Source organism: Argiope bruennichi, chromosome 6 (assembly GCF_947563725.1).
Source record: "Argiope bruennichi chromosome 6, qqArgBrue1.1, whole genome shotgun sequence".
In the NCBI taxonomy this organism is placed as follows: Eukaryota; Metazoa; Arthropoda; class Arachnida; order Araneae; family Araneidae; genus Argiope; species Argiope bruennichi.
The window spans coordinates 10,442,450-10,454,599 of record NC_079156.1 but is presented as its reverse complement, the minus strand read 5'-3'; the positions used below and the strand labels follow the sequence as shown (position 1 = coordinate 10,454,599).

The 12,150-nt window shown below is 28.1% G+C and overlaps 1 protein-coding gene across 1 annotated transcript; it reads left to right on the top strand.

Moving 5' to 3' along the window:
• The first annotated feature begins 2,292 nt into the window (after positions 1 to 2,292).
• Positions 2,293 to 9,346, top strand: LOC129972183 (uncharacterized). Its single transcript, XM_056086213.1, has 3 exons — positions 2,293 to 2,311; positions 5,929 to 6,095; positions 8,074 to 9,346. Exons 2-3 carry the CDS (start codon positions 5,929 to 5,931, stop codon positions 8,228 to 8,230), a joined length of 324 nt encoding a protein of 107 aa, XP_055942188.1. The 5' UTR covers positions 2,293 to 2,311; the 3' UTR covers positions 8,231 to 9,346.
• Positions 9,347 to 12,150: the final 2,804 nt, after the last annotated feature.

The following is a 12,150-nucleotide window of genomic DNA, read 5'->3' as shown; positions in this document are numbered from 1 at the left end:
GAGCATGTATTCTCATGAGTTTTATTTCTAAGAAAGGGAAGGAATAGAATATTAGTTTAAAAATTAGAAGAAATAGAATATTAGTTAGCAAATGTAAACATTCAAGTTTCAATATTTGTTGTTAATAGTTGCTTATTTAATATTTGCCTCGAAACACTTATAAATTTTTGTAATTTTATAAACTGTTATTTCCTATGTAGATTTAAAGATAGGCTCATTTTTTTTTCAATTTAAGTTGATTTTTTAAAAAAATGTAAAATGTCTTATCAAGTATTTTATTTTCGATAATGCAAATTATCGAATATCTGTTTTCATTTGATACTAGATTTCAAATGCAATATTATTTCTGAAAATGTTTTAGACTGAAAAATATTCTGATTTGAGAAAGTGGCCGACAAGGCTTTAAAGTATGAATGTGACTTGACTTTTACAAACCAAAGTATCTGAGTTTATTACGATTTTGAAAGTTTTGCTCATAGATAATGAGATTCAGATTAAAAATGGTGACCTTAATCGTTATAATTGATAATTTCATTATAAAAATGTGTATTAAGGTTGTTAGCTTGATGTGATTCAAAGCTTAATGGATTTATAAGTTGTTCAAAAATTAAATTAGAACCAGAATAAGTTTAAGTTTCGAAAAATAACTTAATCTGTAGTTTCATTTGTAATTAAGATGTACCACAAAACTATTTCTTTACTGATATTATAAATATGTTATTAAGCACGTAATGTAATATGAATAGATTTATAATACCTCTAAAAATATATATAATATTATGAATATTCTTCAGTTTAAATGAATTTTTACTGACATGAAAAGATTATGAACAATTATTTCCTTACCTTTCAGAAGTAAATTAAACGAAGAGGAATGATTTGAGTCAATATTCAAACTATTTTCCATAAACATGATACTCTGACGTTGCAACCACTTTAAACAAAAACTCCTGCAGTGCTCTGAAAATACACTAGATTAATAAACATTTTGGCAACATTTGGGGGTAAAAATATTATCGTGGAAAATAATTTTTAATTATTAAATAATTTGTATCCTATTTCCGGTATGTGATTGATAATATGCAAATCTGTAGTTACTAAAATGAAAATAATAATATTTTATCTCTTACTTGTTTCTTTTGAGGAACAATTAAGCTCTACAATTCCATAGCCTACTAATTACCTATAATTCAATTCGTCTAAACCAACGATATTTCCATTGAACGAATATGCTTACCAAAAGACTTTAAAAAAGCCCGTTTCTTGTTAAAGAAAAATTGCTTGCACACGAGTCTTTGAGTCTATTTTGCTCATGCCACAGAAACCCCTTCTGCTAAAAGTGGCAGGCATTTATATTTTTGATTATGGAATTGAACCGGAATGCGTTTTCTTACTAATATTTTATGAGAGTTGCAGACATATTTGAAATTTAATGTTAAGCTAGATGTTTTAGATTGATTTCAATATTAACCAATACAATAACGTTTACACAGTATTTATAGAGGGTGATCGCAGAATTTTAAGTTCTTTTGCATATAAATATAGCGCAAATTAAGTATGATGTTATATATACATATCGTAGAAATAGCACTGATTCTGAAGAAGTACTATGGTGTTTAAAGAAGTACTTATATAAAAATGTAAAATATTTATTTCGATGTCAGTCACTGTTATGACTTGTTGCTTTGAATATATAAGAAGTATAAAAACTTGTTTACAACATAATATTCACACACGAGCAGTTTCACACAACTTCTGCGAATTCAACATCATGGCAGAACTATCTTTCAAGAAAAATAATTTTTTCTACGTTCCAAATTCAGACCAAAGGTTCAAAGTGTTTATCTTATCGATGTAAATTATCAAAACTGTTAGAAAAAATCTGTGTATTAGACAGAATATACTAGCAATGTCTTTAAAGATTAGGAACACTTTTTTCATCATAATGTCCAGTATTTACAAGTTATTATGATAAAAATGGAATGCCTATACACGTGCGAAAAGAAATTTTATTTGAGAATTACTTTCTTGTATCGAGTGAACAAAGGGTTACACTGTACAATTTCGAGATAATTCTGGATAATTTTTTTTTTCTTTGTACTCTTTTTGACTGTTGTTTCAAAAGATCTGTTCTAATTGGTTTAAAAAAGGAAATCTCTCTTATGATTGGTTCTTGGAAACTATGGAAAGTATCCGGAAGTGAACTTCATATAAAAATTAAATCTAAGAGCAAATGATGTATGCCATTGAACTTTAAAAAGTTTAATTTTCACTTCAAGGTTTACACTTACTGAATGATCATCCTGTTGTGGTGAGTAGGCATTTGTACGTTTCTATAAGAACTTAATTCGTGTCACATTCAAGCTGAACGAACATTATTCTTGCATACAAGATTTATATAAATCGCTGTTAAAAATTTTCTGCACAAATCTTTGAAGAATCATTTTTACTGCCTGAAGAGAATTTTTACTATCTGTGTGCATTCAAAATTAATTGAAATGTTATTAAAATGAACTTAATGCGTTTTCTACGACAATTTTTATTATCATTATAATTCTTTTAGATAATTGACAGTTGATATCAAATATTGGAGTCTTAAAGCAATGTAACGTATAGGTTATAAGAGTAGAATGTTCATATATTTGTGAAAGCACTTCGAAGATTATGATAAAATTAGTGTTTCATCGTAACAGAACGTTAATGCAACTAAAACTAAAGCTAACTTCGTGGATTTTGATGCAGTCCGATAGAATGAACGCAACTTTAAATGAGAATTTCACTATTACCAGCAATTTGCAGTGCATCGGAAAACTATTCAATGCAAAAAATATATGGCAAATGAGTTTATTATAAGTAAAAAGTAAGTAAACATTTGCTTTAAGGATGGTAAAAGTGTTAGAAAAAGTCTCTCTCTGTCTTTTCAAAAAGCTGAAAAGTTTTAATAGAAGAGGAAGGCGACATAAATGATAGTGGGACTTTAGGAACATTCTTAAGTTAAAAAATTTTTTGATTAGAATCATTGAATATTATTGGACTTTCTTATAGTTCTTCAAACGCTCCTATATCAGAAATTATTGCGTTTTATGAAATGCAGATTTATGTTATCCATCTTCAAGTATGAAGAATGAACAGTTCATTTTAATGAAATAAGTTCCAAATAAAATGAAGAATATATAAATGAATCAAAATTATTATTAGCAATATTATTTTTCTATTGCGGCTCATATATAATGTCTACTATATTACAACCACGATTTTCAATGCAATTATGCGTTGTCATTCTAACAGAATTTTACTTTATTATCCTCTGGAACCCTAACATAAAAATATGATCAAATGCTTGCTTCTTTATTCTATCAACTATCCTGTATTTGAATGAATTTTTTTTTAAAATTTCAAATGCTGTCTCAGACACTATAAACTTATTTGTTAATAGAATTTAATAATACAAGAGCCAGATCTGACAACCTGTGCCAAATCACGTTTGTGACTGAACTGTTATGATTGATGAAACTGACATGAAATCCATATGGCAGATATAGCCAAATTTTCAAAAATGAATTTTAGTTTTATGCGTGAATGTTCAGTTGCTTCATGAAATGTGTCGGGTTTATAAGCAATGCATGAGTCTGTTAACATCGTCATTCTAGAACAGAAAAGGTAAATTTAAATATTCCTTAATCGCAAAAGGAAAAAAATAGAATTTAGAGTTCTACATTTTAAATAAATAAAAATATTCTAATTATAAAGCTAGCTATAATTATTTACGAACAGGGGGGATAATTAACATTCCCTCGTTGGAAACTATATGCAGTGTTTCCTTTATTATGGGATGCTGTTTACAATAAATCTAATATAGTTCAATCAATAGTATAGCTAGTCAATGTTTCGGATGTATCAATCACCGAGAAAATTTATAAATTATTTGCAAGCAAATCCGCAAGAATATGCGAAAAGTTTCGAAATATTTAAAACACAGAAAAATTTATGATAATGCAAAGGATGAATAAATTATTATTTATAAAGCATTGCAAATATATAAAACATTTTAATTCATTTTTAAAACCATGAAAAATATAACTCTTCATTTTCATTAGTTGCTTTAAATGGAAAGGAGGCGATTCATTAAATCCAATTTGTTTTCTAAATCAGTATTTCCGATATGCAGATACGAATACATCTCTATAGCGATATGTATTCAGCGTGTTGAGATAATTTTCTCTGCAGTATGAAAGATGAAGAGATTTTCATCTTTTGAACAAGTAACTTTTTTCACCAAATAAATATTTCAGTAAAAATATATAAATTATTAAAAGGTCAAACGTAAAATATCGTTCACTTATATTGCGTAATATGTTTAAAAATAAACAAGACAGCAAAACTTTCAATCTAAGATTGTAGAACATCCGATACATCTTTTTATTTAAAGCAATAATTACATGATTAATGATCTTATAATATCTGAGACACCAGTATGTAAAGTTTTGTATGCATTTTATTGTGAATCATTTTGAACAGTTTTTTTACGGGTAAACCACAACAGTGGGCCTTTAATATCGCTATTTGAGAGAAAGATACTTTCATCAAAAATGCATTTAGATATTGGTAGATATCTGTTACTAATTTACTTATTTCATACATATATTTACTTTTATAAAGCAGCAACCTAAATAGTTTTTTATTCATAATTTCGTTAACAATTCTACTTCTTATTACCTACTTTCACTTACATTTCTATAAATCAAAAATGCTATAATATTTAAGAAAGGATCCAAGTGTGGAAATATCCTTCGTGCTGAATCAACACTGTTTAAAATAAATGTCATTGAGATAAGTTATTGATCTCTTAATAACCTGATGACTGTGACTGATATATCCGATCTCTTCTAAGATCCATCGATGTGAGGCTGCATATTTTTAAGGAGAAATTAGGCTAATGCCAGAGAGTTGCTAAATTAATATGACACAGATCTTCACAGAAAAATCCTTCTTTGGTGTTTTCCCATGAGCCTTTGGTATCGAAAACACGGCTTGTGAGTCTCTTCAATGTTTCATCACCAGATAGGACGTCTTCAAAAAAGGGGTCAGATTCGATAAAAGTCCCTAACCCACATACATAGGGCTGCACGTGCCATCGGTACGATATATAAAGTCGTACCACTTGTTGTCGATCAGAATCGAGTTGAAAATCGGTTGAAGAACTGTTGATTCAGCATTGGTATCTTTGTTTGCAGAAATACAGTGAAACAGTATTCATTGAAAGTAAGCATAGTTCTCTTTGAAATCTCGTCGGGTTTGAGCAAATGTTTTATCAATAAAAAATATATAGAGATTAAATATTTTTAATGAACTAGTGCACATGACTGAGTTGTGAATACTTTTCTCTTTCACCAATGAAAGAATAATGGAATCAATTGTAATTTTGTAGTTATATGAAATAATTTCAAAATAAAGTTATGATTATAAAATTGCTTCAATATTTCTAGATCTAACGTTTTAAGTGGATTTAAGTAATGAAATATTAATTGTGAAATTATTCTAATAAATTTTATTCATTTTTAATAAGTTCGAGTTAATTAAATAAATCGAATCAAATAAGCTTTATTTTGTCAAGCTTTAATAATTAATAAATGATAATAATATTAATAAATAAAAATATATTGTTAAGAATATCTTAATCCATTTATAGTTTTTTTTTCTTCTTTTTTTTTACTTTTATGCCAATATTATCAAAATTCTGACTTCATTGTTTTATACTGTTAAAGAAATAGGACTCTGCCGTACAACTAAAAAAAATCATAAAACGATTATAATGCTGTTGTATGATTATTATTTTTGATATGGCATCTCTCGAAAGTGACATTCTTTTTCACTAAAAGATTTCTGCTTTTATTGGAACCTATACTAATAAATTTACTTCTATTTCAGATGCGTACCTCATACATTACCGTGACTTTATGCGCGCTGGTGCTTGTGCTTGCTCTCACAAGCGTCCAGGTTCAATCATCCCCCGTGCAATATAGCAAATGGGAAGAATATGTGAAAATGTTCAAAGATGACGACGGATTCATCAACAGCAAGGACAATAAATGCAGGTACGTTCAGATTTTTTAATGTTGCATCATTTATTTATTTTTTAATGGTTCCATGGAAAATTTTAAACTTATGAGGTTGTTAAAATTGCAAAAATAATAATGCATAAAAAGGAGTTGAAACTATCATGTTCTTGCCATGGATTTGACATTATTTTTCCCATTGGTAACGATTTAATGAAAGGATTAGATCTTCTTCTGTGTCATTTCTTTACTCATTGTATCAATAAAGCTTAATTTAATTCCATAACGTTTATTTAATTAAGAGAAGGATAGCAATTAAAACTTAATTAAAACGAATTAAGGGAATTAGACTCTTAATTAAATTTTACTCTTTAAGTATATGATTTGAAATAATTCCAAAATTTCTGGTATGAAGAAACAATAAAATATAATTTAATAATATTTATGAGCGAACTTTTTTTTTATTTAGTTAAATTTACCGGTAAAAAAATTTAAAGTACAAAATATCAACGAATCGTAGTTAATATATTTATAGAAGCTCATAATAAGGGCAAAGAAAAGATAACTGTTTTGATTTAATGTAGTTTTTTTTTAAATTGTTCTTCTTTCTTATGATACTGCAATTCATTAGTGTTTATTGCTCTTATACTTTCAAATAACTCAAATTCTTTAAAAAAGGCATGAAGAAACATTTCAAGCACGAAATAATCAAATGCAAATGGAAATAAAAATTTATTAAAAGACTATACATAAAAGAAGAAATATTATTAGACATTCACATTAATATGAGTATATTGATAAAATGAATTAAATAAAATGTTCTTTATTTTAAGATTTTATATTTATTATTTTATATTTGTTTTCAATAAAACTTTTTTTTATTAAACCAATTACTCATTAAAAATGATATGGGTGCACAAAATTCATAACGAAGATTAGTTATGTTTATTATTTCTGATTAAACTCAATCTGAAATAAAATATTTCCCTAATCATTCTTTCTATTTTTAATCGCTTTTCGTGTTCATAAAAAATGTTATAGTTTGATTTATAGTGGAGGAACAAAAATGTTTTCTTTATTGAATTCAAATCCTTTCCTTTTTTTTTAATTTCTTTTTTGATTATATTTCTAGAAGTTATTTACAATATGTCGAAAATTTTTGAGTTTCTTTAAATATTCCAAAAATATTTGATTTCTTTTTTTCATCAGAATATATAAAATATTTATATTAAAAGATCATGCGTGGAATGACAAACTATTTCGGCACTAGGCATAAATTTTTCTGACAATTTTATTCTTTTAATACGTAATATGTGCATCTAATTAATGTGATCAAATATTTCATGTTGTGGGGCAATTGTGAATTATGTCCAAAAATTGATAAAATTTCAAGGTTTATTTTAAAGCCTTTAACAAAATAAATTAAAATTTCGATTTTTAAAAAAATCTCCTTTGTCTTTGCCCTTACGTTACAGAAAACACTGAAGAAGTCTATGTCCAAACATCAAACCATATATTTAATCTTCACGCATTCATAAGCACTTCCATTGGTTTCTAAGAATGGCATTTATGATTATTTCAATATTATGATTATTTCAATATATAAATATTTCTTTTCTGTTTATGATTCATAAAATGAAGCTTTAAGCAGATTTTCTGTTCATCCTCATTTCAAAATGTATCTTGAAAAGAGAAACAATATATTATAAAATGTAGGATAAAATAATACAAAGCCGTTAAACAAAAATAAAATATTAATTTAAAAAATATTTATTTTTGCTTAGTTGCGCGAATGTGATTCAAATACGAATATTGATAGTTCAAATTTTTGTTACTTAATGGGTAATGAACATTTTGGTTGCGTGAATGCACGAATAGGATCTTGGGATCGAATCGTAATGCGCATGCGCGGAATCGATTTTATTTCTTTCTTTCTTCATAACATCCCATTATTTGAAAATAATAGCGTTTCACGTCAAATAAAATCTATTCATAATTTTTGCCTTCTTTATTTCAGACACGGTGGCGAGGTGCGGAATTTGTGCGAAAAATGCGCCAAAGTCACCAAAAACGAAGTCGTCTTCCCACTGTGCTGCCAGAACAAGATCGGAGTCGCTGCCTGGTGCAAGGAGTTCCTCGACTACAGGCCAGTCGAGCCCGTTCTCTCATCTTAAATACAACATCCATGCACCAAATACAATGAAAGATCCCACCACCAAGATCCGTCATCAGTTGTTGATAAGGGAGAAAATCAGTCGGTTTCTTAGCTGTAGAACTGTTGTGAATATTTAATTTTGAAGACTCAGAAACTAAATCTCATTTGACTAGAAACAAATCAATCCTAATTCTCTTTCGATAAAAATCTACGACAATAAGCGTTATCTCCAGATAAAAATATTCATATTATGATTTTAATTCATATGTATAATTAAATTGAATTTATCTGCAGCTTATACACTGAGTGAATTCGTCTGCGATAAAAAGGTAAAAAGTTTACTAATGGATTGAATTCATCTGCCTTGGATAAATGTAACTTAATTCAGTTGTTCCATATGGAGGAATTAATGCCTCCGTAAATCGAAGTTCTTTCTTTGCTATATTTTTGAATTTTTAAATAGCTGGTGCTTAATTACGAGTACAAAAATATCTTTAGAGTACATAGCATTAACAAGATTTTCCTACAATTTTATTTGTGCCTTATGTAGTCATATAATACAATGTAAAATTAGATTTTTCCGGCAGATTGTAGAAAACTGGAAATTTAAGGAACAAAGAACTCATTTAGCAAAGAAAATATATCACTGTTATGCAGGAAATTAACTATACTATTAATTAAAGAATTTGATAATTTTTTAAAGACCACTTGTGTAATTTAATTATAGATATATAAAGAACTACCTTACCTTACATATTTTATCAATGAAATTCAGCACCTATATTCTTAATGTTACAATATAATGTTAACAAGAAAATTTTATGGAATAATATATATTATAATTAGCAACTACTGTATTCACAACTTTAGAGCTTAACAAGTATTAGTTATTGCTTAATTATTATAAGGTGTTTTAAAAATGCAAGACGTGTGTTGTGTTGAACATGTTTGTACGTGTCAGAAACTGTTTATGCGTTTTCAATGGCATCTATTTGTACGTTTAAAAGATTTTAAGAAGCTGTGTATTTATTTTAAATGTGATTGCTTTTATTCATAAAATTACTATTTATTTTAGATGTTTTACAGAGAAATGTTTCAATAAAAGTTGTGCATGTGCAAAATGGGTCCTCCTTTTGTAAATGTCTCATTATTTGTTAAAAAAAACCGTTTGGGAATTTTTTTTGTTTGCGCTTTATACAAAGTGTTATTACTTAACAGAAAGCTGCGCATTGAACATTAAAACTGATTGAAAGCAGGATAGAAATTTTCATATAGCTTAATGGCATATGCTTTCGGAAATGTTTGATTTATGCTTCTATCTCTATTACAAATAAAAGCAAACATGAATGTGTATGTATCGGCTCTATGTAAGGAAAATTATATGACTTAGTGTTACCAAATTAGCCAGTAACATATTTGAGAGAATAAAATATTGAGCAATTCGGTTGGTCTTTCGGAGTTTTCACTAGAATTTCGATTAAAAATTAAGTATAATATAGACTTTCTTGTTTGAAAATTTTATTGCATAAAATTTATTTTTACATTACTTCAAAGTACAGAAAATTTTCTTTTCAATGCTATAGAATTGTATCATTTGTCGTCCAATATTTCCTCCAATTTAAATGAATTTTTGGAAACTAAGCATAATTTGCAACAAAATGTTTCATTGTTAATATAAAGCTCGTTTTATTGATAACATAAATATTTATCATGAGATGTGTCTGGGAACCTGAATACGGTCGATATCTTTTAATTCTTTTCAACTTGGTTTTATTTGAAAAATGAGTCTGACACTATTACAGGTTGAAATCTACTTGAATGTGCCCCTTGTGAGTAATATTTTTGACAAACCAAATGCCGATTTGTTAATTGCCTACTGCTTTATCATGTTGAATTGTATACTTAGGTGATTTGGCATTATTGGCGATGAAAAGAAGCACATTAAAAAGAATTCCAACGACGTTTCAATATTGGAATCAACTATATATTTTAGTCGAGGAGTAAGAAAGTGCAGTTGATGCTGACAATGTGATTGAGATGTTGGATTAAGTGGACAATTATGTTTTTTTAATTTGACATCACTAGGAATGTTTATGTACTTAATTAGTAAAATACGTGCTAGAGTACTATTAGAACGCATTTTAAATGCCTTAAAATTTGGAGTTTAAAAATAATTTATTGAGGAAAACATAAATATAGGATTATACTTATGAGGTTTTTAAATACGGCTAGTAACTAAATAAAAGTAGCAGTCGACATCTAAGTGATGATAAAAGCCACACCTCGTAGCAAGGTCCAGAAGGGGGGGGGGGCGGATTAACCCTTTAACAAACACAAACCTTTTTTTTTTTTTTTTCAAATTTACATTTTACGCTATAATTAGACAAAAGTTCATTTATGACCTATAAAAGTATTTTTTTAATTTTGTTGTTGTGGCTGTTGCTTATAACACAGGTGGTAACATATTTACCACCGCCCAATACAAGCAATGACATATTGACATTCAATAGAAAAAATATGAAATACAAATAATTTCGCAAATAAATATGCATTTTTGTAAATTATTATTATTAGTTATTTCAAAATTGAAAATATATTAATTACACATAAAATAAGTGGTAGAAAAACCAACTACAATGTAAATTACCAAATGCAAATACAGGACATAAATTATGTCCTACGCAGTGTATTTTGATAAAAGCTGTTGACAAAAAATATTTTAAATATTCTTGGAAACAGAACAGACATTTAGATAAGAGTTTGAACTGCGAAATGTCTAGAAATATCTTTTTGCTGAGTTAATTCTTCTTCCATTAGTAACTTTTGATTTTATCAAAACAATCAAAAAATTTCATGGTTTGGCAGAAAATAATCATATCTCGAAGGTTAGCCATAAGATGGTAAACTGAAAAATGAGATAGCTCGCTTTAAAAGGAGTGCAGAAACGAAACTTTGTCAAATAATTTATCTGTGGTCGCTGACGTGATTAGGTAACTGGTGAATAAGATTATTTATATATTTCGTGTAAACAAAACAGGTGGTTGTTACGCAATTAAAGATGAGCAAGTATTATGATACACAACAAATCATAATATACAGTAATTATTCATTCGATTCATCTTTCATGTTATGCTTTATAAAATTAAAATAGTTGTTTTAAAATGTCACATGAGATCCATCTGGAACACTACTGTTGGAAATTTTTCAAAAAGTTTCATTAAAAGCTTTTAAATATTTTTTTTTTATAAAAACAAAAACCTATCAAAGTGAAGAAAGATAGGACAGCAAATATGAAATGAAATATTTTTCCTAAATTCGCGGTAATGATGATTATTTTATTTTTCTTATTACATTATAGAAATTTAAACCAGAGAAAAAAATATTATAACTAAGATTTTGATTTAATCATTTCAATTAGAATACAGTATAATTATTCCAGGTTTTTCACCTCAAAAATATGTGTGGGAGATTGGAAAAAGTATGTCAACTAAGATATTTAGCAAATCACTGTTTAAAAATTTGAGTTCGATCAAGTCATAAGACAATAACAGATGTTCTCAACTTTCAAAGAATAACGGAAGTCAGCAACACATGACTTCCATCAAATGAAGCAGTTCTAATTAGAAACTTCAGTAATGTTAAATTATAACTTTAACTACGATGACTAATAGTTTAGTTTAGTTTAATTATTTAACTTCCCATTTTAAAGCAACAGTTTGGGACGAACTTCGTCATTTTGAACCACGGTCAGATGACGAGGGCGATACCAAGCTGCCCCCCTACTCCAACTTCCACGCCACACCAGCGATAGCACGTGTGGCCCAGACGGATTTTACCAAACCAGCTTACACGACGGTTCTTCGGTGGAATCGATTCTCGAACTTCAAACCCTCCTTTTTCCAAGCCGGGACCTTACAATCAGGTCACCGCAGCCTTCTA

Excerpts from the sequence above, each read along its gene's own strand:
- LOC129972183 (XM_056086213.1), top strand. The coding sequence starts at position 5,929 with ATGCGTACCTCATACATTACCGTGACTTTATGCGCGCTGGTGCTTGTG. Across the intron at positions 6,096-8,073 it reads AGCAAGGACAATAAATGCAG|ACACGGTGGCGAGGTGCGGA; the intron begins GTACGTTCAGAT and ends TCTTTATTTCAG.